Source organism: Sceloporus undulatus, chromosome 2 (assembly GCF_019175285.1).
Source record: "Sceloporus undulatus isolate JIND9_A2432 ecotype Alabama chromosome 2, SceUnd_v1.1, whole genome shotgun sequence".
NCBI lineage: Eukaryota > Metazoa > Chordata > Lepidosauria > Squamata > Phrynosomatidae > Sceloporus > Sceloporus undulatus.
In genome coordinates this window covers 51,055,360-51,081,601 of record NC_056523.1, presented here as the reverse complement: position 1 = coordinate 51,081,601, position 26,242 = coordinate 51,055,360, and the positions used below count along the sequence as shown (strand labels likewise).

The 26,242-nt window shown below is 43.4% G+C and overlaps 2 protein-coding genes across 6 annotated transcripts in view; both read right to left on the bottom strand.

Annotated features, from left to right (window-relative positions):
* Window positions 1-204: 204 nt before the first annotated feature.
* ZXDC (ZXD family zinc finger C) lies at window positions 205-17,315 on the bottom strand. Of its 5 annotated transcripts, XM_042449579.1 has the most exons (10): window positions 15,378-17,311; window positions 12,113-12,265; window positions 11,896-11,974; window positions 11,449-11,579; window positions 9,874-10,044; window positions 7,886-8,571; window positions 6,789-6,873; window positions 3,531-3,685; window positions 1,404-1,505; window positions 205-462 (listed from the first exon to the last, which is right to left on the bottom strand). In XM_042449579.1, the coding sequence occupies exons 1-10, from the start codon at window positions 16,531-16,533 to the stop codon at window positions 376-378; spliced, it is 2,805 nt and encodes a 934-aa protein (XP_042305513.1). In that variant the 5' UTR covers window positions 16,534-17,311; the 3' UTR covers window positions 205-375. The 5 variants fall into 5 exon arrangements, 2 of the variants coding, with proteins under 2 accessions (XP_042305513.1, XP_042305514.1); XM_042449580.1 differs by lacking the exon at window positions 1,404-1,505 and having other exon boundaries at window positions 15,378-17,313; XR_006101950.1 differs by lacking the exons at window positions 205-462; window positions 1,404-1,505 and adding an exon at window positions 5,703-5,808 and having other exon boundaries at window positions 3,551-3,685; window positions 15,378-17,315.
* A 5,203-nt stretch (window positions 17,316-22,518) lies between these two features.
* Window positions 22,519-26,242, bottom strand: part of UROC1 (urocanate hydratase 1) — an 82,680-nt gene continuing 78,956 nt past the window's right edge. Inside the window, 1 exon segment of the mRNA XM_042451798.1 lies at window positions 22,519-26,096. Coding sequence (XP_042307732.1) covers window positions 25,956-26,096 — 141 coding nt within the window. The 3' untranslated portion in view covers window positions 22,519-25,955.

Sequence of the window (26,242 nt, the reverse complement as noted above, 5' to 3'; positions counted from 1 at the left end):
AACTGAGAAAACCTCTCATCACCTATTTCTTTGAACATCACCAAAAATTGCCAAGCATAAATGTTCATTAAGCATCAGTATGGAATATTGTCACAGTATGTTCCCTCTAAGACAGCATTCCAAACGATCCACTGCATAACCTAAAAATATTCTGTAAGTGTCTTTTTATGACTACCAAAGAGAATATACCAAGATCTCCAAGAATCTTATCAAATAAAATTTACTGAATATCATTGCACAATAATCATCAAGCAAGCCACAAGGCAGCACTGGTGTGTGCATGCTCCCAATTTCCCACTTTGTTTTGTAGAAGAAAAAACAGTTGCCTATTTTTCAAGATTCTGCTGCACTTCAATATCTTTCCCCCCAACAAATTCATTCAAGGTCTTGTAAATTAATGGTGCTTCCTGTAAACTGAGAATTATCAGAACTGGCATCCTCTTCAGCAGAGTTGTGTGTCTCCTGTTCAAAGACAAATAACAAAGAGAGAGAATTTCACATATAGCTTTCACTGCAGCTATTCAACTAAACTGCATAAATCATACAGGCATTGCACTCTGTGAAGCTCATGGATATTTATGCTTATTGGATTAAAATTGTAAATTTTCTCAAATGGCAAGCTTACACATATGTAGTAACAAAAATAGATAGCTGTATGCAGCATGTTTTTGTATTTACTGCTAAATCCATCAAACTCAAACAAGCAACTAAATTTATATACAGTAGGCCCTCCATATCTGAGGACTTGCCATCCACAGATTCCAGCACCACGGATCGCATGCTCATGGGGGGAGGGGCAGAGGAGGAAGTGGTGGCAACAGGGAAAAGGAGGAGGAAGGAAGAGGTGGCTGCAGCAGAAACAGGGGAGAAGAGGAGGTGGGAGGAAGAGGAGGCCATGGCAGTGGCAGGAGAAGAGAAGGAGGAAGGATGAAGAGGAGGAGACCGTGGTGGTGGAGGGGAGGAAGGAGGAGGGAGAGAAGAGGGAGAAAGAGGAAGCTGTGGCAGTGGAGAAGAGAAGGGAGGGAGGAAGAGGCAGCTGCGTGGCGGAAAGGGAAGAGGAGGAGGCAGCCCCTGCCGCTCTGAGAGTGGCGAAGCAGGCTTCGGGTGGCTAGGGGTGGAGGTAAAGTCCTATTGTTCTTAATGGTGGTGCAGCTGCATGGCCACATTACCATTGAGGGCAATGCCACTTGAGCATTTTTGGTATCTGCAGGGGTATATGGAATGGATCCCCCATGTATATACAGGGCCAACTGTATAAGACACCTTACTGTATGTTTACAACTATCAAAAGAAAGAAAAAGAAAGAAAGAAAGAAAGAAAGAAAGAAAGAAAGAAAGAAAGAGCAGCAAAACTGGTAGGACTATTGCTTTTAGCATTCAACTTGCAATTTTAAGGAGTTCTACCTGAAGAATATGAACAGGTAAGTCCACTGTCAGCTGAGAATGTGAAGTGGACGACTGAGCACTGAGCTGAAAGGGCAGATCTCCCTCTCCTGGGGAATCATCCTAAGGGAAAGGAAATAAATAATTAGATTCCCAATACGGACAATACCACAGCAACCATGCAATATTCTGCTACCAGCACATGGATATATGAGTTACTAGTCATGCATTATTAAGTCATCATTCTGAGCAAAGGAAGAGACACATATCACATCTGCATTGAATTATGGACTTGATAGAATTCCGATTACTGTCAGCATTCACTACAAGGCAATTAATTAGAAAAAAAGTAATTACTACTGTAAACTAATGTTGCAACCTTACACATATACTTCTTCCAGAGTTACTTTATTTCTCCAGTACTCACTACTACTACTACTATTACTAATAATAATTAGTAGTAGTAGTAGCAGCAGCAGCAGTAGTAGCAGCAGTATTAGTATTGGTATTCTCCAATTGCATATCAGTGGTCTCTTCTCTCAATACATGATGTTCAGCTTTGTACAAATGAACATCCATTTTCCAATCTCATCGACAACCCTGCTAATCTATCATCAGCATAGGAAAAGGTAGTTTCCTTTAATCTACCACCTGCTTTCCCACTGGTTTCTATGGGAGGGAATTTTGCTAGGCCACCTCAAGGGATGGAATAGTACCTGGCCCAATTCATGGACAAGGCAGCAGCATAAGAGAACTTAGGTCTTTGCTATATCAAAGACGTTTTGGATGCAGACCTCCTTCCCATTTGCTGCTTTGCTACTTACTTCTAAACCCATTCACAAAAATGTTTCAAGAGAACATGCTTCCAATAAACATAAGAACAGAAAAGTACAGTTGGCCCTTGGTATCCATGGGGGATCCATTCTTAACCCCCCCCCCCCACACACACACACAGATACCAATCTGCGGATGCTGAAGTTCCCTCATCTCCAATGGCGGTGTGTGCATGAGGCCGCACCACCATCAGGAACAAAGTGATGGGTAGGTAGCTGGGTGGAATGTTTAGGAAACATTGCAAATTTATACAAGTTTACTGTTCCTGTCTCTCTACTTCCTTTCTTTTTATTCCCAATCATAGAACAGAGAATTACAGTCACTATCCTCGCTGCTGCTGCCACTCTTGGTAACCATCCACCTCCTGCTGATCTCTGGAAGGGGGCGGCACCTTTGGCCAGAAAGCAAAGAGGCCAGTCTCAGCAAAAGAGACTTGCAGGAAGTGGAGGAAGGGGTCACCAAGGGAGGTGGTGGTGGCCATCTTCCCTTCTGAGGAGACCTCTGCTGGGAGGGGGACCCAGGAGGTTGCTGCTACTGCCAAAGAGAGAGGAGGAACAAGTAAGGGGCTTCCAGGGCACAGTGTGGAGGGGAGCAGAGATGTCGGGGTTTCCCCTCCCCAAACTCCTCACTGCCATCCTGTCAGCCCAGTGGTTGTCCTGTGTTGACCCCACCACCACCACAGCCCGCCCACCCATCATTTTGTTCCCAATGGCAGCACAGCCTCATGCATGTGCAACCATTGGGAACAATGTAGACTTGAAGTCTGCGGATACTCAAATCCGCTGATGGCAAGTCCACCGATACCAAGTGCTGACTGTAATTCTCTGATGGGAATAAAAAGAAAGGAAGTAGAAAGACAGGAGAAGGAAGCTTGAATTATTTTGCCATGGTTTCCTGAGTATTTTTTAGGTGCACATTACTGCATGAGACTATGGCCTCAAACAGACAGGGCAAAAGGAGCAGCTAGAGGCTGCTCCTGCCTCGATCGGTGTGGGATCATGGCAACTGCCCATGCCCAGCCCTGATCCAGGCTGCTACCACAGTTCTGAACAAGACACCGGCAGAGAGAGGCCTTTGTCTGCTTTTTTTGTGGCCGGCTTTTTGAAGCAGGCCGCGCTCCCTGCGCATCTTCTGGATGCTCTGGGGGTATGCATCATCTAAATGCCATGCCCCCAGAGCAACCAGAAGCCACATTTACTGCCCGACTGTTTTGGGCCTATGTTATGCATCTTAGTGCAGTGTGAGAATCACCAGTCTGCCATGATTATTTATATAGTCAGGTGAGATTCCATAAATCATGTAAATTTTTCTTACCTGAAGCAGCTGAATTTGGACAAACTGTGTACCAGCTGATGCATCTCTCACAGTTAGACTTCCATTTGGCAAAACACTGTTGCATAACCGGTTTCCATGGCTACAAGAACTAATTTTATCAATTTTGCCTTTTCTTAGGGCAGAGTTAGGGCTCCCTGAAATACAGTATTTGACATATCTATAATACAAAAGTATGTTCTGAAGAAAGTACTCTTTATGAAACTGGGCTTCCAAATAATTTATTTTTTCAAAGAGTTTTGAGTGTAATATATGAAGAAACCACATGATTTTAGTACTAAATAACATAAAAGCATGAAGTTGAACAACAAGGTGCTTTTTTGACATAAAAGCACCAAGTTGAATAAAGAGGTACTGTGAGTGGAATTCCAGTAAAAGGAAGGGAAAAAAGTAGATTATTCTTCTTCCTGAAGAATGCTTCATCAGATTTTCAAAAGGTTAAGGGCCAGGGACTATCTGGAACAATGTGAGAGCTTACATTCAAACTGCAATGGTAAAGTTGAGAAAACCACCTTCTCTGCCACCTCCATGAGCCTTTACTGAACCACTATCCCTTGCACTAACATTAAGACTACTCTGGATCCAAGCCCCAGTGTAAGGTGTAACTAAATAGAACAATGCCTCAGGTACATAAGTGCTGGAAAAAGATTTTATCTCTGCCTGAAGTAATCACAATAAATTACTCTTGAAAAGAGATGACGGCATCATCTCTTCATTAATAATTTATCCAGACTATCTGTGTACAAGAAAGGCTACAAGCAGTGAACCACCTCTAGCTTGTAAATACACATGGGTCTTTTAATGACAGAACTGGATTCAGAAAAAACTGATAGCTCTGATCCTGCTCTTTTAGACAAAGTATGGGGCTAAACAGACAGGCAAAAAGAGGTGCTTTCAGGTTGACTTGAAGGTGTGGTGTTTAGAGGACATGGCTTGAAGCCAGCAGGAAAGTGTCCTCTAGGCGCCTTATGCAGAGAAAAACCATTTAAAAAAGAAGCAGGTTTTTTCATTTTCTTCCTGGCTTGAAGCCTTATCATGTGGTCATGACATGAGCACTCCAGCTGTCTTGGGAGCCGCTGGTGTGGTTGGTGGGGTTTCAATGTGGCTTCAGAAAAGGCAGCTTCAAGCCACTTTTTCCTGCCCATCTGTTTCGCCCCTATGATTCCCTCCAGAACTGACTAAATACTAACTTCATGAATATAGAATTCAGATATAGCTGTTAGTCTGTAGAATCAGTATGCAGAGAGATCTTGTAGACATATTCATGAATATAGGAACCATTAACCCATAGTATCTCTTTCATGTCTCACAGGGTTGTTCTTGAAGGGAGGAACCTCTTTTGACAGCAGTCACCCATCAGGGTAACTCATGACCATTTTATGATAGAGGCAGGACTAAAACTGGAGTGCAAGGGGCTTAGTTTTAAAGTGGGAAATGTTTAGCTCTCAAAATTATTTTGGATTACAACTCCCATAATCCCTGACCAATTGCTTTGCTGTCAACATCTGAAAGGACTTGTTGTTCAACAGCTCAGATAGATGTGACAGCCAGGAGTGTTTACTATCAGCTTCAGCCGTTATATCAGCTGCACCCCTACCTAGAGCTGGAGGACCTAAAGATGGTAGTGCACACACTGGTAACTTCAAGGCTGGACTTTTGCAATGTACAGTGCATTGGGCTACCTATGTACCAAGTTCAGAAACTTCCATTAGTTCAAAACACGGCAGTCTGATTGATTACTGGGACATCCAGGAGTGAACATATAACACTGATCTTAAAATCACTCTACTGGGTGCCAATTAGTTTCCAGGCAAGGTACAAAGTGTTGGTTATTACCTTTAAAGCCCTACATTGTTTGGGTCCAGGTTACCTACAGAATCACCTCCTTCCATATAATCCACCCTGTACACTCAGATCCTATGGTGGACATTTAGTCCAGTCTGCCAAGATTAGGTTGGTGACTGTCAGCCAGAGGATGTTTTCTTCAGCTGCCCCTAGATTGTCGAACAAGCTCTGGGAAGAGATCTGACAGCCGAAAACTCTGTCCAAATTTAAAATAGCATCGAAGACCAGTCTCTTCCAGCAGGCTTATCAAGATAAGTTTAAATTGTGAATTAAGATGATGAATTTTAAATGTAGACTGTTTTAAATAACCTTTATCTCTGCTTGAAGTCTTCACAATAGATTTATCTTGAAATTGTTGTTGTTGTTGTTATTCTTCCCACTACTAGTCTAGATCATTTGTCTCCTTGAAGAGATTCTGGAATTCAACAGCAAATAACTGTTCAGGTACCTTTCCTCAGAAAGGAATGTCTGCACCTTAATGGTTACTAAAATCATCCAGGACCAAGACAGCCTTCCTAAGTAGTAGCTGAATCACCCATTCCTTCAACAGATAGATCTCATCCCTTTCTCAGTATGGCATTAATAATTTTCTAAGACCGCCCTGTCACTAGATCCTATTAGCTATAAGAAGCAAAGGCAGAACACACAAGAGGTTAACTGCATCCAAGCACCATGTTAAGATTCCTGTCACTATAAATGAAACTAATCCCACAGAACTGAAACAGCTAGTGCCCTGGTCACACCCATGGAGACCATTTCAGTAATAGCATCAAGGACAAAGTAGGTATAAGCAATTGTAGCCAATGGAAAAACATGGGATCATATTATCAGAATAAGCTGTCAAACTGAACAGGAGGAAAACAAATCTACTAAGTGATCCTGGAACATTCTTCCTCAATATTCACTTGCTGTAGCCACTCATACAGATTTTTTTAAAAAAAGTGGGGGGGGGGGATACTTTTTCTCAGACATAAAGTTCTGCTCACCAGAACTGTTAGAAAAGTCTTGTGTCAATTTTGTTCAAATACTTAGACCTATTTCATCGTGGAATGGTCCCAAACAGACAGGCAGTAAATGCCAGTTTGGGGGCGGCATGGCATTTAGAAGATGCACACTCCGATGATGCCCCCAAGCCGGTGTCATGCTGCCTGCCTGCCCAGACAGCAGGCAGCGTTACAACACTCCAACAGTGGTGGCATTCATACAGTGCACGTCGCAGGAGCACCACAAAGCTGCAGCAGTGGCTCTTTGCTGCCTCTTTTTGAGCCAGCAAATAGCCTGATCAAGGCCACAGTGTGACATTGCTGCAGCCCTGATCTGGCGCTCAAAGGGGCAGCATCATGCCGACCCTTTAAGGTCATCTGTTTTGGCTCAATTTCCTGAAAGAATACTTACCAATGTCACTCCCATTTCTTTTCTGTTTTCTTTTCTTAGCAAGCTGAATGGCTCGATAATCTGTTCTTGCAGATCCACCACTCTCCTGATGAGAAAAAAAGGTTTAATGTGTGTCACCAAAACAACAAAACTTCCAGGTCCCATTACATTTCTGTTTAAAACCATGAATATGCCTCCCGACTCCTAAACATCACGGAATAGGTCCCTAGCATTTTCTCTGAACATTCTAGACTGTGTTGTATTCAAACATATCTGTCTGACAATAGAATTAGGTCTACTAGCAGAATGGATTCCACCTTCCCACTAGTTACCGCCACCCTTGAAAATCTGTTCTATAAAACTATAAGACCTTTTAGAGTAGATGTGCAGGGATGGTACTTCAGAACAGAGGAACATGAAGTTCCACTGAGCAAGATAAAATCTGCTTACAAAATAGTAGATTCAATTCTTTATCTTTGCTGTTCAGCTTAACATTTTAATGGTAATGATTCATGCAAAGGAACATTCCATACTGAGAAGAGGAAGCCACACATCTATCTGAGTTCACAGGACACTGGAACAAGTAACAACTGTCAAAATGCACTCTGCAGATGCAATCCATGATTATGCACACTATCAGATAATAGGAAACCCTACTCCAGCTTCATTACAATCCAATTTTTATCACGAATGCAAAAAGCATGTGTGGAAAAAATAGGAACTAGAAGGAAGGGAATATTTCACAGTCCATTTACCTTCTTGTTCTATAAGCAATGACAAATGCACATCTTTTGCTCAATCGATCTCTAATCCATCTACTTCCCAGAGTTTAAGTACTTACAACTGCTTGGGAAGAGAGGTAATAATACTAAGTTCTGGGATGGGGCTATTCTCTTTCATCCAAGTATGATGCACACAGTGTAACTGGATTTAATATTAGCACAGCCAACCACAATTTATACCACTTACATTGTACAAAATATACGATGACTTCGTTCATGGCAGACATTCCACAAACTCATTTGATCTGGTAGAAAGGATGGCTCATACACGGCAATATAATATCCTCAAAGCTAAGATACTAATGAAAACTACAGTTATTGAGAGTTACTGCATACCAGAAAGGAGCTGCCAGTCACGGTGCTCAGATCAGTTTCTTTCTGTGCACTGTAACTTCCTGGAGGGTTGGAGAACACAAACTGAGTCACCACTTTACTGCCTTCTTGCTGTCCCACAACATCCAGGCTAGGAAGCAAAGTCTGTTCTGATTTACTTGGAGCCAGTAATTCAGATCCACTGTTTCCACTGAGGCTGCTGGACGGGGTTAAAGTGGCTGTGTCCACAGAGAGGTTATTGCTGGAAGGCAAACCGTGCAGGTCTTGATTGGAACTCTTTGTAGACAAAGATGCTAACGAGCCTAAAGCTTCTGCATTTACTGTCTGTACATCATCCAAAGTTAAGGTGCTTTGCTGTAAAACTGTGGCAGTTGTTCCCAACAAAAGAGAGCTATCCAGGCTGTGTGGAATGTCACTGCCAGCCACTAAAATCAGTGGGTCAACCGTCTGACCAAGAGAATTGCTACTAACGGAAAGATTGCTTCCAAGTGTGGATCCCACAGAGGCAACATCTATAGTGAGAATTCCAGAGTTTATCAGAGCCATATCAGTTGAAATTCCAGAGGTGTTCCCGGACACACTAGAAAAGAGGGACACAAGATCTACATTGCTGAGGTCACTTTGTCCTGAATTGGTGAGTTCACTGCTAGGTGTTAGGGAACCAAGAGTTTCCATCTGATTTAAGAGATCTGAAACAAAGATTTAGTATGGTTACTTTACAAAATTAACAAGCTATTTTCATCTTGCCTATGGAAAATGAGAACCAAAGCCCAACAATAAGTCCCAAATGCTACCTCTATCCACAAAAGGGCCATGCTCCAAATTTCATATAGTCTGCTGCCCTCCCCGCTGTAGACAGAAACATGCATTGCAAAGGCTTGCTAGGATCCCAGATTGGCAAGGTTTGCTAGGATACCATTTGTCTATGAAACTATGATTACTTTCAAGCTGCTTTACAACTGAGGTAATTTGCTTCCTGACTCCCACTGGAGAAACTAAAGTTTATACCTATATATAGTGCTATGGCTACTATTTGAAATCATTTTCATACAGTCATGTCCCATGAATCTGTGGTGTGGTTTGAACCAGATTTCTGCACATGCCAGCTTGACTAAGTGGGAAGTGCTACATGCCTCCAAAAGCCTACATGAGTACCTAACCATTCAGTTTAAGTGAGCCACATGGGAAACACAACCCACAAAGTTTCCAACCATACAGAAGTAGCTTTCAGTGGCAAACAAGTCATTAAGTAATATAGCTGTGAGGTGTCTTATCAAAATGAGATCAATGCCTGAGAAAAAAAACTAAGATTTATTTTTTTTATTTTTATTTATATCCCGCTCTTCAGTCAAAAGGTTATCAATCACTGGCTCCTGCCTAAGCTAAAAAAGAAAATAATAATAATAATAATAATAATAATAATAATAAGTGTTTGGGTTTGTTTTTGAAAGGATACAGCACACTGTGGCAGCAATATGCCTAAGTCCTGGTACATACTGCCAAGCAGTGGCGTCCAAGCAGCGATTCTAGAGTTAAGGACCGTGCACCAACCGCATGATACCTAACCCTAGGATTCACGGTGGTGGTGTAATGACGGCCTCCCATCCATATGGGGGCCACCATCGTGATGTAAGCGACATGCAGCGTACAGATGTCATTGTGCATCACTTACGTCATGAGTGCACCAATGGCACATTCGTGATGTCTGCGCGGCGTCTGAAGAATCCTTTTTTTCGGGTTCTTTTTAGGGTGGGGGGATGCAGCAGACTTTGGCTGCTGCGGCATCCCTCCAGAGGAAAACCGGCTGCCTACAGCCTGCCCTTTTGGGGTGGTATGCACTGGGCCTAAGACTCAGGAGAAGAGAATGGGCAACCACAATATCGTAGGTCTCTACAAACACTAATACGTTTCAATGTTAATGTTTCAATGTTTTCTGAAACAACATTCTCCTTGAGCCATTGGAGATAACCTTCACATTACGCACATCATACCTGTACTAAAGTTGTGTTGTTTGACCATGTGAGTTTTCATACTATGCTTGGATGTGAACAGTTTATTACAGCTGGAAACAGGGCAACGGGTCTTCAACGAGTCCACATCTTGAAGGTGCTTCTTTGAGTGAATATACAGACTACTGCGTGCCGAGAACTTTGCACAACAGCCTGAAATAAGACATGATGTTTAGATACTAAATCTAAAATACTACAGTAATTTCAGCCACGACATTACTTCAAAAATGACCCAAAATTACAAATAAAATGGCATTTATGCCTTCACACTCAAATAGAGGCCTCTTCCATTTATATAGAATCATACAATTGGAAGAGACCACAAGGGCCATCCAGTCCAACCCCCTGCCATGCAGCTGTAATCCAGCAAAAGCCTGTGTCTGCCTCACTTTCCTTCAACAATCTCCCATTTCTGGTGTGGCTAAAAAAATACTACAGCAAAACAGAGGACAAGAAGAAAAAGCGCGAGCTAGGAAGGCAATAAAAAGACTTTGTAAAAGTAGTTTCTGTCAGAGGCCTCATTAACTGAGGTATGCCTGTATAACCAGTCTAAGGCTAAGATCCTACACTGAGCATTGTGCTTATAGACTTCTGCATTCCTCCCATGCTCCAGCAAGTGTCAAATCCCTAAAACTTTTGCCTAGTGGAGGGGACAGAAGGCATGTCAGATGACAAAGCAACAGCTGGCCTCAGGTAGAAGAGGGGATGAAACAAGGGTGGGCTCACAGATTTCTCTTTTTTCTTCCGCAGGAGCCCAAAGTAGTAGCATCATTAATGTCAGAACTGCCTCCCCAACTAGGCTTGACAGTTGCAGGGATGACAGAGCGTGAAGGGGTGGCTGGATAAAGCACAAAGGGATAGACAATAGCTACCTATGCCCCATCCACAGAGACATGGGTTCATAAGCCACACTTAAACGTATGTATGTCAGTAACTCTAGAGAACAAGGTGTGAATACCCTTTCAACCATGGAAACCCACTGGATGATCTTGGGCAAGTTACACTGTCTCAGACTCAGGAGGAGGCAAATGCAACCCCGCCAAAAAACAAATATTGCCAAGAAAACCCTGTGATAAGTTTTCCTGACAGTGGAAATGACCTTAAAACAAACAAGAAGCTACTTTGAGTCCCAAACTGGGGAAAGGTGGGATATATTATTATTATTATTATTATTATTAGCCAAAGGGGGAATCCCACAGGCAACTTAGAGTCACTAGCATAATCCAATTGGAGACAGTAAAGTACAGCACTGGGTAAAGGAAGGGGCTGAGTCTCATTGCAAAAACTGGTTTTTAAATAAGCTTGTTCTTTCTCAGCGATTCCCTTTCACACAAGAAAGATGAAATTATGGAGAAAATATGCCGTTGGGGGCAGGATGTTTCAGCTCTTTTCTTTCAGCTGTGCTTTGATGGTCTTTCCTCCCCATTATAAGATTCAGTAACAATTCAATCATAATGCAGAAGCCTGCTACCATTACATCTACTTTGGCTCTCTCTGTAGAATGCTCAATCAAGGAAGCAAAGATAAAAGATACACAATCATAAGTACAACCAATACCTTCGACTGGGCACTCAAATGGCTTTGTACCAAGATGAGTTATACTATGGCCTTTCAAGTGTTCAGCTCTCGTGAAGGATTTTCCACAGCCTTCTACAGAACATGTAAATCTCCTGTCATCTTCATGTTTCCTGCAACAAGAATTAAATGGGTGTTATATTACTGAGGGCATTGTGTACAAAAAATCATGTATCAGTGTGCTGAAGACTAAGATTTAACTTCTCAGTTGGAAACTAGCATTTATTAAAAACATCATCATAAACTTTAATAAATTCTAAAGGACCTTTTAATACAGCGTATACATCATCCCCAGCTACATCATCTTCACATCTCTCTCCTCCTCCTCCTCCTCTGGCTAAGACCCTCCATATTCAAGAATTAGATAGAAGCCACCTGGGGACCTGTACAATTAGACCTCTGCATCAAAACAATTAATCAAGAGTTTACCTTTTGTGTCTTAATAACTTAGACATGCTGGTGAAGGACCAGCCACAACCTTCAAAGTCACAGATGAAAGGTCTTTCTCCTGGGGGGGAAATTAAAATAAAGATACTGTACTAACTACCTTAAGTTATTACCTTAAGGTCATTCAAGAAACAGTATGATTCAGAGTTCTCTTCTATGTAAACTACATGTTAAATTTAATATTTACACTAATTCAGACCTGTGTGGCTTCTCATGTGGATTTTCAATCGGCAGGCTTTGTCATACTGCTTGTTACAGCCTGGGAAAGAGCAGGAGAACAGTTCTTGCTCCCTGAAGTGGACTCGATTATGAGAAAACAACGCACTCACTGTTATGAAGGTCCTATCACAACCTGGAAAAGAGGGGGGAAATTAAACTGTGCTTTTGGAGGAAAGTAGGCAAAAATAATACAACCAGTTAATGTTCACAAAAATCTAGAAAGCATTATGATAATAATCATATTATTTAAGATAATAGCTGAAGGCAAAGTGGATCTGAATTAAATTTATCCAATATGGTAATATATTTTTCTTTAAGCTGATAAATAATAGTGGCAACTTGCATTTCCTTTTATCAAGATCTTAAAAGTTTTTTTCCAATTTAATTAATTTCCTTATTGTTTTACTAAAATTTATTTTTCACATCTTATTTTTTTGCCAGTTTTGATGGTTTTGCCATTTCCTTCCTCTGAAATATAATCTTCAGCAGCTGGTATTCAATAAGATATTTGTGTCTTAATAATAAAAACAGTTTTGAGTACGATTGTTAAATGCAATTTTGATTTATACAGGTCTTTATACTCAGCTTCTGAAGTTTCCCCTGGATGACTTCTTTTGAAAACAGAATCCTGGATTATCAGCTCTGCAGTGAATGGTGAAGGGTCTGGAAAGCATGCCTTAATGAGGAAAGACTTAGGGAGCTGGGTATGCTTAGCCTGGAGAAGAGATGATTAAGGTGTGATATGATAGCCCTCTTTAAATATTTGAAGGGGTGTCACATTGGGGATGGAGTAAGCTTGTTTTCTGCTGCTCCAGAGACTAGGACCTGGAGCAATGAATGCAAGCTACAGGAACAGAGATTCCACCTCAACATTAGGAGGAACTTCCTGACAGCAAGAGCTGTGGAACACACTCCCTCGGAGTGTAGTGGGGTCTCCTTCCCTGGAGGTCTTTAAACAGAGGCTGGATGGCCATCTGTCGAGGGTGCTTTGATTGTGTCTCCTGCCAGGCAGGGGGTTGGACTGCATGGCCCTTGTAGTCCCTTCCAACTGTATGATTCCATGAAAACAAAGTAAGCAAACAGCTTATACGTCTTAAAGACTCAAATACCTTAAAGGCACAAAATCCTGTTTGATCTTGGAAGCTTAGCAAGTCAGCTCTGGTTAGTTCTTGGATGGAAGACTGCCAAGGAATACTAGGTGCTGTCGGTTGTATTTCAGAGGAAGGAACTGGTAAAACCACCTCCAAGTATTTTTTTCCCTAAGAAAACCATATGAAATTCATGGGGTCACCATAACCTAACAGGCAACTTGAGACCACACACACAAACATACACACAGGTGAAAGACTCCTTCTACAAGCAGTTCTACATTTTAATTTTAGATGTTGCTGTTTTGGAGTGTCCACATAAGAGTCATCATTGCATTGTTTACATTCCATAATGAAACATTATGGAAGCAGTAGAGTAGTGCTACTCAAAGTGGTGGTTCATCCATGACCCACTGGCTGCTGCTCTATGTCAAGTTGGTAGGAAACACAAAAAAGAATTGTAGCCAATGGACATAAATATGGTCAAGGTGCCTGACATGCTGGAGAAAAAAGTCTGCCACTCCCACGCACAGGAAGGCTAAAGCTGCCTTACAGGAGACAAGAACGTACAGCTGCCTTGGATCCCATTTTGGGAGAAAAGCAGGGTAAAGTGCAGTAAGTAAGGCCCCATACTGACAGGCCAAAATAAAGCTGCTTTGGGTCACTGGAGGTATGCTGTTTAAATGTTGCATGCATCATAAGAGTCCGGAAGCTGTGCGAAAGCCACAATCTAGTCCTAAGAACTGGAGCACAGGTTTGGCACAGCTTCCGGACTCTTAGGACACATGCAACATTTAAACAGCATACTGTACCTCCAAAGTGACCCATAGCAACTTTATTTTGGCAGTCTGTATGGGGCCTAAGTAATTTAAAATTGCATCCCATGACAAAAATGTGGTGCATGGAAGTGCTGGAAGACAGGTTAGTTGTGCAAGTCTACCCAAGGAGGTAACATATCCAGGGGTAGCTGTATTTGCATGAAAGGGCATTAAAATGAGGCTAGTCCAAGCAGTCATATTCTCCATTATGATGTATGAGGTTGACAGTTAAGAAAGAGGATACAAAGAAAATCAACTCTTTCAAGATGTGGAGCTCTTTGGCTCTAAAAATAAGGCAGGCAGAAAGAAACAAAAAGGGAGGAAGACCACATGATGGATGGCCACAAACATGAGTCTACAGGACCTAAGCAAAGTAGAGGAGGATGCAGGGCTTGCAGATGCCTCATCTACAAGGCTGCCACAAGTTGAGGACAAATAACAAGTGTTAGCCATATAGGAAAGCACAATAACATCCAGTAATACTTTTATTGGCTCAACCAACATGCATAAATACATATGTCAAGCTTTTCACGCTCCACTTAAGATGCCAGTGCTCCGCGGTTGGCCCAATATAAGTATCCTTGTTGTATGGACTTGGGGTGTTATCGTGCTCCAAGGAACCTGCACATCTTGCATCCCTTGAGGCCAGGGGTCCCCAAACTGTGCCCTTTTAAGGGATTTTGGACTCCAGCTCCCAGAATCCCAGACTACTGGCCACTGCCCTTGTGGCACAGGGGTTAAACGCCAGTGCTGCAGGCACTCACTCACAAAAAAGCACAAGGCTGTGAGTTCAATCCCAGCCAGGGGCTCAGGATCGACTCAGCCTGGCATCCTTCCGTAGGTCACTAAAATGAGTACCCAGCTTGTTGGGGGCAATCAGCCAACACACTGTGAACCGCTTAGTACAGTGGCTCTCAACCTGTGGGTCAAATGACCCTTTCACATGGGCCACCCAAGACAATTGGAAAACACAGATTTCTGATGCTTTCAGGAACTGAGACACTGCACTTTTATGGCTGGGTCACACAACATGAGGAGCTATATGAAAGGGTTGCCGCATTAGGAAGGTTGAGAACCACTGGCTTAGTACATCGTTATGTGGTATAGAAACGTACGCTAAACCCTCCATACTTGCGGATTTGATTACTATAGCCTCATAGACTAGGCAAAGACCGCAAGGGCCCCCCAGCCCAACCCCATTCTGCCATGCAGGAACTCTCAGTCGAAGCACCCCCATTGACCTCCACGGAGGGAGACTCCACCACTCTCCGAGGAAGGAGCGTGTCCCACTGTCGAAGTGTCCTCCTCCACCTTAGGAGGACCCTCCTGGCAGTCTCACCGGGGAACTGGCAGCGGTAGGGCCGCTCGGGCTCCAGGTGGCTGCGGCGCTGGTGCGCGGCCAGGCGGGCGGCGCTGGGGAACCTCTGCCCGCAGGCCTCGCACTTGTGGGCGGCCTCCTGCTCGTGGGCGCGTCCGTGGGCGCGCAGGTTGTAGACGGTGGTGAAGCGCTTGCTGCAGCCGGGGGCCGGGCAGGGGAAGGGGCGCAGCTTGTCGTGCGAGTGCAGGTGGCGGCGGAGCTTGTAGGCCGTGGCGAAGGCCCAGGAGCAGCCGGGCACCGGGCAGCGGAAGGGCCGCCCGGCGGACGGAGGCGACGAAGATGAAGACGACGACGACGCTGCTTGGCCGCGGCCGCCATCTTGGTGCGCCGTCATGGCGTGGAGCCGGAGGAGCTGCTTGCGGGGGAAGGCCTCTGGGCAGCTGGGCTCGGGGCAGGGATAGGAGGCGGCCGGGGAAGGAGACGGAGCCGGAGCCTGGAGGGGGGCCCCGAGGCTCAGGAGCCCGTTCTCGAAGCGCACCAGCAGGCTCTGGTTGTTGATGGTCAGCGTCCCGGAAAAAGAGGAGGCAGCAGGCGGCGAGGAGGAGCAGGAGGAGGAGGAGGGCGCCGTCGTGGCTGCGCTGCCCCCGGGCTCCTCCTCCTCCTCCTGGGCCGCTTCCCCCGAAGCCCCGCTCCCTCCTCCCTGGCCCCCCGGAGGCGGCGGCGGCTGCGTCTGCGTCTCCTTCCCCTCCTCCTCCTTCTCTTCTCTTGGGGCTCCTCCCCGCACGAGGTTCACCACCAGCAGCACAGCGTCGCTCTCCGCCGGAGGCAATGGCGGCTGCTGCTGAGGCAGAGCAGGAGCAGGAGCAGGGGGCGATGGCGATGGCGCCGCTTCTGCTTCCGCCACTTTCTTCCCCTCCAGCAGCAGCAGCACCGGGAACGTCATGTCCAGGCCCCAGGCTCCCGCGGCCGGAGGTGGGTCCCGCGGCTGCTGAGGCCGTCGTCGGCTGGGCGCGGAATGGGAGAGACGTTGCCCGCCGCTGAGGGGAGGGGCGCGGCGGAGGCGGCCGCCATCTTGTCTGGCGCCGGGCTCGGGCCCTTCCTCCTCCTCCTCTTCGTCTTCTTCTTCGTCTTCTTCTTCTCCTTGTTCCAGCGCCGCAGGCAGCCCCTGCGATTCCATCTTGGGGGTCCCTGTAGCAGCGGCGGCGGATGAAACCAGAGCCGAGGGGCGGGGCCTGAAGGGGAGGAGGGAAGGAGGGAGGGAAAACCCGGAGTGCGGAGCGCCATGGAACTGGAGGGCAGGGTGGAAAACCCGGAGGCAGGAATCCAGTGGGAAGGAAGGAGAGAGGTGGCCTTGCTGCTGGAAGGGAGTTGAAGGGAAAGAGGGGAGGAGGATTCAGGGACTGTAGAGACAGCTCTCCGCTTTACAGCTTTGATGATTAATGGATTTGCTTAATACGTTCTCTAGGAATCTCTCTCTGGGACACAGGGGCTCAAGTGGTCAAGGCGCTGGCTCTGTGGATTGAGGGGTCAGCAGGCTGGCCGTCCGAGGCCAGAGTCATGGGGTGCGCTCCCATCACTACTCCCAGCTTCTGCCAACCTAGCAGTCCCAAAGCATGCAAAGGCAAGTAGACAAATAGGTACCTATTCCCAATAGGATGGTAAACAGCGTCCTGTCAATCATGCTGGCCACATGATCACAGAGAAGTCTCTGGCAACACTGGCTCATCGGTTTAGTAACGGAGATGAGCAGCACCCCCTGTGGTCGGACACAACTTGACAACCTTGTCGATGGGGAATATCTTTACCTTTAGGGATCTCTAGGTCCTCCCGCATGACTCCATGGTCAGCTCTCATCAAAAGCTTCACTAGAGGACCTAGCAGTTCCTTCTCTGGGCATTTGTAGGTCCTCCAGTGCAATTCTGTGCTCAGCTTCTGGCAGATGTTGACCATAGTGGACTCTGGGGGATCAGAGATTCCTAGAGAGCAATGGCAATGGCAGTAGCAAATACATTTCTATACTGCACTTAAGCACTCCTTCAGTGGTTTACAGTGTGTAGGCCAATTGCCCCCCAACAAGCTGGGTACTCATTTTAGTGACCTATGGAAGGATGTCCAAGGCTGAGTTGACCCTGGAGCCCTGCAGGATGAAACTCACAACCTTGTGGCTTGTGAATGAGTAGCTGCAGTACTGGCATTTAACCGCTGTGACACCAGACAGGTGTCCTCTCAGCTAAAAACAGTGGGGTTATTTATTTGTGGTTTTTCCACTTTCACAGGGGTCCTGCACCCTTAATCCCAGCAAATGTGGAGAGCTCACTGTATTCCCCATCACCATGTACAGCTGTGACAGCTGGACAATGAACAAAGCAGATAGGAAGAAAATCAATTCATTTGAGATACAGTGCTGAAGAAGAATGCTGAGGATATGTAGATGGCCAAAAAGACAAACAAATGGGTCCTTGAACAGATCAAGCCTGAAATCACCCTAGAAGCCAAGATGATCAAACTGAGACTGTCGTACTTTAGACACATCACAGCAAGGCACAACTCATTAGAAAAGGCAATGATGCTGGAGAAGGTAGAGGGCAGGAGAACGAGAGAAAGACCGCATGCCAGACAGATCAGGGAGACCATGAGCCTGAGTCTGCAAGATCTAAGCAGGGAGGGAGAGGATGGGAGGACTTGGAGATGTCTGATCCATAGGATTGCCATTAGTCAAGACTGACTCGAAGCCAGCTAACAACAACTAGAGAGGAACTTCCACAAGTAAAGGATTGCAGAGGAAGAATTAGATCCTGTACTGCAATAGGGGACCCTGGGCTTATTAAGCAAAAATAAGCACATGTTTGAAGCATCCAGGGAATGGGGACACCACAGCAGTTTTCCATTGCCGGATTTACCGCTGCAGCAACTGTAGGACCATAGCACTACCGTATGTACTCGACTATAGGTTGACTTCTAAGTCGAGGGCAGGTTGTGGAGCAAAAATTACAGATTTTGATATGACCTGTGGATAAGTCAAGGGTAAAATTTAGGGCCATGTAACAAAAGATGTAAAGGATGAAGCAAATGAAAACAATACCAAAGAACCTGCAGAATTACAGGAGGCGTAACAGTTTGTGCTCATATTAAAAGATCGATTGATGAGAGAACAGAAGGAAGTCAGTGCTTCCAGGACAGATTATTCTCTTGCTTTTTACCAGGGGATGGTTCCTTTTCATATAATGAGTTAAAGTACAATACTTACATTGACCCATGGATAATCGACTCAGATTTTTGGGGTCACTTTTTTGACTAAAATTTCTAGACTTATACATGAGTATATACAGTAATTTCCCTTACAAGCAAAATTATGTTTAAAATACTGCAACATAGACTCTGGACACATATGGAGAGAGAAATCCCAGAAGTGCAAGAAGGGTTCAGGAAAGGAAGAGGCATTAAGGACCACATTGCAAACATATGATGGCTAATGGAGTGCGACAAGGAATTCCAGAAGAAAATCAGGATATGCTTTGTAGACGCTAGCAAAATCTTTGACTGCATCGATCATGAAAGGTTATGGAATGTTCTTGCTGCCTTGGCAGAGGCTCCATGTGGCTTCCACGTACTTTGGGGAAAATGTCATGCCCCGGAAGCAGCTAGAAGCTGCTTTATTTGCCCTATCTGTTTCGGGCCTAAGATACACAGAGGACACCATAATACTAGCAGAAAACAAACTTGGTGCAACTACTAAGGAAGGTCAAGGAAGAAAGTGCAAAGGCAGGCTTGTTGCTGAACATAAAACAAAAATAATGACCACGGAGGATCTACATAATTTCAACCTAGACAATGGGGAAATCAAGATAGTAAAAGGGTTTTCATACTTGGGATCAAACATTAATCAGAATGGAGACTGCAGTCAAGAAATCAGAAGAAGGTTAGGAATGTGGAGGGCAGCCATGAAAGAACTAAACGGGATCCCAAAGAATAAAGATACACCACTGAGCGCAAAAGTTAGAATCATCCAAGCCATTGTATTCCCCCTCACCAGGCACTGATGTGAGAGCTGGACATTGAAGAAAGCTGACAGAAAGAAAATAAACTCGCTAGAGATGTGCTGGAAAAAAGTGCTGGAAATACTGTGGATGACCAAAAAGACAAATCGGTCCTTGAACAGATAAAGCTTGAACTCTTCCTGGAAGCCAAGATGGCCAAATTGAAGTTGTTGTACTTTGGCCACATCATGAACAAGCAGGACCATTAAAAAAGACGATAATGCTAGGAAAGGTAGAGGGCAGAAGAAAGAGAGGACAACCGCAAACCAGTTGGCTAGACTTAGTTAGGGAAGTCATGGGCCTGAATCTGCAAGACTTGAGCCAAGCAATGGGGGACGGGGTCTTGGAGATGTCTCATCCACAGGGTTGTCTTGAGTCAGGGTTGACTCAGGGCAATTAATAATACAGTAATAAATAGGGGACTCAGGGCTGGATTAACCATTAAGCAAAATAAGCACATGCTTAAAGCATCAAGGGAAGGGAGGTACCACAGAAATTTACCATTGCTAGATTTACCAGGGGCAAACTGCAAATGATTCAGCTAAACCAGGTCCCACCAAAAAAAGCTCCCACAATCAATAAAACATTATGTACACACACACACGATAATAAAAATAATAATAAAATAGCAATAATAGAGAATAATGATGTACATTAACCTTAGGAATACAACAAAATTAGAATCAGAAAATGATTATATTTTATTTTATGATTTATTGTTTATATTTTGAATTAGATATATATGGGGGCACCAAAATCTTTTAAGTACTGTACTTAAGTCCTCTAAAGGTCCTCTACCTGTGGGTACTGCACATAGTAATGGAATTTGCTTTTTAGATGCTGTGGAGACCTAAATATGTTTCCTGAGACACATATTTAGGAAGTCCTAAATATATTTATTAAATAAATATAAACATATTTAGGAATCCCTGAGGAGGTCCTACTGTGGGGCTTATTCTGTTGGAAGTGGGCAAAGACTCCAGGGCTTGTGCTGCTAGCAGCCTAGAACAACAAAGCAGTGCTCACTTAACATCTATTAAAGTAACTGGTCAGTCTTCAACTGTTTCTAATGTCAGCTGTTAAGTAATGTTTCTGCAGTCTACTTAAATATTTAGGGACTTCTGTGAGGTTTTTAGTTTTGTTTTGCCTTTTTTAAAACAAGACTTAAGAGATCCAGGTTTATGTCTTCACTTGTGTTAGTCATTCTATCCTATTCTGTTTATCTTAGCATGACCTCAAAGCAGCCTGACAGTACTGACAGGGTCACATTTAGTGTAAAGTAGGAAAGAAAAAAATCCTTCTCTCTGAAGGAAGAGTGGGATATAAATGTAACTAATAATGTAACTAATAAATCTATTAGAAAGCTAAAAAGAGTGTTTCTGTGTTTCTGTCTATAGCCCCTGTAACTTATCAGGACATCTCAAAATTTGGTGTTGCACAAGTTGTATCAAGTTTCAATCAGATTTCTACACCAGGAGTAAAAAAAAAAGGGGGAGTGAGATAGTCACAGCTTATCAACAAATAGTGGTATATGTCTCAAATTTGGACATGGGATTTTTGGGGGAAGAGGTTATTTACATTGTCCAAAAGGTTGTTAGAAACAAACAAGGCGGGGGGGGGGGGGACACAACCCTGCCATAACTGGAAATTTTAAGGGCAGTCCATGTGCCTTCTTTGCAAGATCCCAGGAGCAGACAATTGATCCCCAGACCCATTGCAGTTGCCCATCCAGTTCTAATTCTAGAAAAGATGTACTGCAGCTAGGATGCAACAGTGGTCTTTGGTCCCACCAGCAGTAAACAGAGTGGTATCTTTGCTTCAGATGAAATCTTTGAAAAGCTGTTTTCATTAGTACTTGGACTCGGTTTCCACTGATATAAATGGGTCTGTGAGTGAAGTCAGGCATTCTAACACACACAGAAGGGGAGCCTGCAACAAACCTTGTAGTGTAGAGTGGCCCAGTCCACTGTTTCAGTCAGCCATGTGCTCTAACAGTATATTCTGTCCCATTATCTGCTTTTCTGTTTTTCCCTTAAGCAGTAAGTATTGAGTTGTGGTGCTCAATGCCACGGATTGCCAAAAGACGAATAAATAAGTACAAGAGCAAATCAAACCTGAATCTCACTAGAGGCCAAAATGGCTAAATTGAAACTATTTTTTCATTGCATAAATAATGTAGTTTGCCATGGCTCAGTGCTATGGAATCCTGAGATTTCGTTGCCAGAAAAAGGAGCAGCTCTTTGCTGCCCCTTTTTGGGGCAGCTTCAAGGCAGTGGTCTGTTTCACCCTAGTCAAGCCACTACATCTTGCTGGTTATCGGCTTTGAAATCAAAGGCCCAGGGATACAGCAAATGTATGCACACATTGACCATACTTCAAATGTAATTGCCTGAGACATGTATAACAATCTCTGAACTGTGTCATTAAATCATTGTAAAATCTTAGCAATATTTGCTTGTCTGTGCTGCGAAATAAATTATTACTGTAATTGCAACAATTTTTGCTATAATGTTATTCAAACAGCAGGTGGTGCTGTATCATCTTGCAAAACAGTGGGATGTAGAACTAACTGCACCTCTGTGAGTTTCAGTTTTAAATCGCATTTAAATCATAATATTTTATTGAAACAGGATAATAAAACAGATCAAATTCTTCTACAGAATTTTGCATAATTCATCACTACAGTATTCTTAAAGTTTTGTAAAACATAATGAAATTGCCTTGGTGTTCTGTAGATCTATATCAGTGTAGTTCAGTTATTGAATATATATGGGGTATGCTGTTATTGTTGTGTACCTTCAAGTCTTTTCTAACTTATGGTGACCTTAAGGCAAACCTGTCGCAGGGTTTTTTGAGACTGAGAGTGTGTTACTCACCCAAGGTCACCCATAGATTTCCATGGCTGAACAGAGTTTCAAACCCTGGTTTCCAGAGTCATAGTCAAACCACTACACCATGATGGCTCTCTATCTTGGATATATTACCCTACATAAAGCTTGTGTCTGTGTGTGCATATGGGCCTTCAAGTCAACTGATAACCATGGTCATGTCATTGTGACAGCTGCATGCTCCTGTTTTTCGCCATGATGGAAATAGCGTATTACAGGGAGGTAATCATTACAAGATTCGGTTCCACTGTCCCAAAGGGAACATATAACAAATTTATTCCATATATATTTAAACACATGTAACACCAACACAATAACATATAATTAAAAGGGCAAGCATGGTCCCCCTTGGGCGAATGTATCCATTTTCCCACATCTTTAACATCCTCCCTGAGTATTGTATAGTTCTTCTCACAAATATCTCGGCTAATTGTACAGCCCTATAACCTTTTATATCCAAATGGTCTAATACCTCGAAATTGCCCTTAGGCCATTTCCCTCTGGTTCCGCAGACGAACCCATAAAAGGACAACCTATCGACATCAAATTGCTTTTTCACTATCCCCCTCAAGTTTTCATAGTAACATACTTTCTCTTTAGCAGCTTTTTCCAACGTATCTACTTCATTTCCCCATCTCACGGTAATGTCCACAACAACCGCTTCTTTCTTTCCTACAAACACCAAATCTGGTTTTCTTAGAATGTTCTTACTATTCCTGATGTGTGGTTCTCTATGTACCGTCCAATTAGTGCTTTTGGTGCTTTTGAATGGATTTTTGTGTTTCATATCAGCAAATTAAAGTGTTTTCGAAGTATACTAGAAGTCTTTAACCCCCTTTTTACTCTTTGCAGGACAATTCTTTGCAAGATCATTTAATTGTCATATTTTGCAACATAGAAACCAAGATGGGATGGAGCAAATCTGAGGTCACTATAAAACCAGCTTAATTGACCCTCAGTTTTGCAGACCTGTGCATTTAATGGCAGAAGGTCGCTTTCTAACATTTATGAAAAGGTCCAGACAATGCAACTTAGTACAGTTTAGAGACATGGGCAGTGTTAACACATTTCTTACAACGGAAAGCCTTCTCTGAAATTGAAATGCTAATAAAACAACAGGAGAAATGTATTTAATTCTGACATTGCTTTTGTATCTACTGAAAACAGTGGCAAAATCCCAAATCATTGTACAAGTACTTTTTTACTTCAGGCTGAGCCACAGGCTGTGCAAGCTACTTAACTGGTGGTTGTGTTTTATTTGGCAGGAATTTTTTTTCTACTCAAAGCAGTTCAGATTAAGCACAGCATGTACTTCACAGATCATTTGGCTGGGATATAACTCTATCCAACAGCAAGCTGATGCGCCCCGACAGGATTGTAAGCAAAACAGCGCCACTGAGAAGCAAAAAGTAGATACCCCTTAGTTTTCAAGCAGATCACAAGTGAACTGTTCACAAGCTTGGTGCACGGTTTGGGACTAATCCTATTAGCTGTGTTGAAGGAGCAGGTTGATTGCATCAGCAAGGAATTAGTTTGGACATCTGCTGAGGTCCCTACCAATTCTTTCAATCTGATATAAAAGCAAACCATACAGCAACCTGGTTATAGTTTTATATTTTTGTTTCTTAACAAGCTATATGTGGTACAAATCGGTCCCCATCTTCAAACAAAACGGGATACTGCTATACAGAATTACAGTTGGAAGTACTGCATCTCACATTTAAAGAAGGGCCAAAGGAGGGATGAAAAGTTCAAGGATCATAGTTTCTAATTTTCATTGTTATATCCGAATCAGGCCTTGATATCTTTTCTGCTGAAACCTGAAAGTGACCTCCCATCAGACAACAATGCATGTACACATCACTTCAGCCATTATAAAGTACCTCTCTGTACCCAGTAGAGATAATTACACAGTTGATTTTGCCAGTGTAATTTTATTATACCAAAGCTACATGAAAAATTGTGCAGATGAATGTGTTTATGTTGTTATGCCTTGTCCAATATGCATGAAATCTTTATACGACTAATTTCCTTTTGAAAAACAAACACCCCTTACTGGAAGTCAGAAGTCTTCCTACTTCCTTATAGAGCTAGCTTGGGCTAGTCAATGTTGAATGATCAAGTAAGAGCATAGCTTGTACTACATTTCACTGGCACAGACCCATGGAACAGAAGCCCTTGTAAAGACTTGCAGATTTGAAAGAACTAGAAGTAATCTCTTGAAACTACAGCATGAAAAGTTGCTTTTTTTGGACTGTAACTCTCAGCATCCTCCAGCCGGCATGAGTGGGAATTTCATTTTGTTTGTATTTTAATGGTTCTCTGGTCCATACTTCCCAAAACAGTGCACAAATAAATGTGGTAGTACTGGCAGTTGTCAATATGGTGTGATAGTTCTCCACCCACCCACCTCCAATGCATATAAAATATGTATGGTGCAATATACAGTGGTCCCTCCACATTCACTGGGCTTAGGAGTGAAGGACCCCCGTGAATGCAGAAAAACAGCAAATAAAAAAACATTATTCTTTTTACCTAAGAGAACACTTCTCAGAATTTTCAGGTCCTCCAGTGTAACTCTGTGGTCAACATCTACTAGAAGTTGATCATAGAATCATGCTGGAGGACCTACACATTCCTAGAAAAGCATTTCCTTCAGGAATGTCTAGGTTCTCTGGCACAAATCTATGATCAATTTATGGCAGAGTTTAAGGCAGATCATTGTATGACGTTGTGACTTACATTGTTGTAAACAATAATTTACTCCAAAAATGAGTTGTGATAAGTGGCAGAAATGGAATTGGTGGTGGCAGACAGCTTGCACATCTTCAGGATAAAGAATACACTTTGGGGTTTAGACTGAAGGTGAAGGGAGCTGTCCAAGGTACCCAGTTAATTTGGGGGACAGGGTTCAATACCTTGGATGGCTTCTGTGACATTCAGTCTAAATCCCACAGCAGATTCACTGTCCCACTGACATGGAAGCCATCAGTTGTTGCTGAACAGAATTATGACTTCTGTGTTTCTGAACTTTGCTTGGATTTCTAGACAGATAGCTAAGAACAGGTTTGATTTTGCATGACTTTATGCTTTCCTTCATATACTCTTATAAGCTACTGGAAAAAAAACCTTACATTGATGCTGAATGTAGCTGGATTTCCCAAGCATCAAAACTAAGGAGGGAGAAAGTGTGGTCTGCAGGCCACATGCACCCCCCCCCCCAAAAAAAACATTTCAAATTTCTTGCCCTATAAAATGCCCCCAGAACCCTCCAGGGGCATTGGGAGCACTTTTAGCATGCCCCACAGAAATCATTTGTTCCTAACAGTTTTGCTCTTTTCTAACAGAAAATCACTTCCAAGTCATTTCCTGTTGTAATAAAAATACTTCTCCTGGGCCTAAAATGTCCTGGGGGTGAAAACAAAATTGTCCTACACACCACAGAGGACATTTAGGGACATTGTGGTGGGGACAGCCCTCCAAGTTTCCCTTGGAAGCTAATGCAACCCCAAAACATTTCACAGTTGCCTACCCCAATCAAAACACGGGGGGGAAACCTGCTTACCTAGAAGACAGTTTCGGAATGGCATTTATTACATCATAAAATGAGATTCATTGCAAAAAGGGAAAAGAGCAATATTCAAAGGCAGAATGAAAGGCTGACTAGTGTGAAGTTAACACCGGAGTGCTTGCTCCAGGATGCTGACATCAGTCACTTTATGGGGAAGAGTCACCTTGAGTTTCTTTTCTTTCTCCATGGCTTGGCAGATGGTTTCATAAGCATTGTTGTTACCTGACCAACAGCGTCTAGCCACCTGTCAATACAGAACACAAGAAAGTATGAGACGTGTATTATATCTCCAGGCTGGAAGTAGCCAGTTTACTAAAATATATCTAGCCAGAGTTCTAATTCCCAATGTTTACTCATAGCAAAATGAAACCGTATTTATGGTCAAGTATG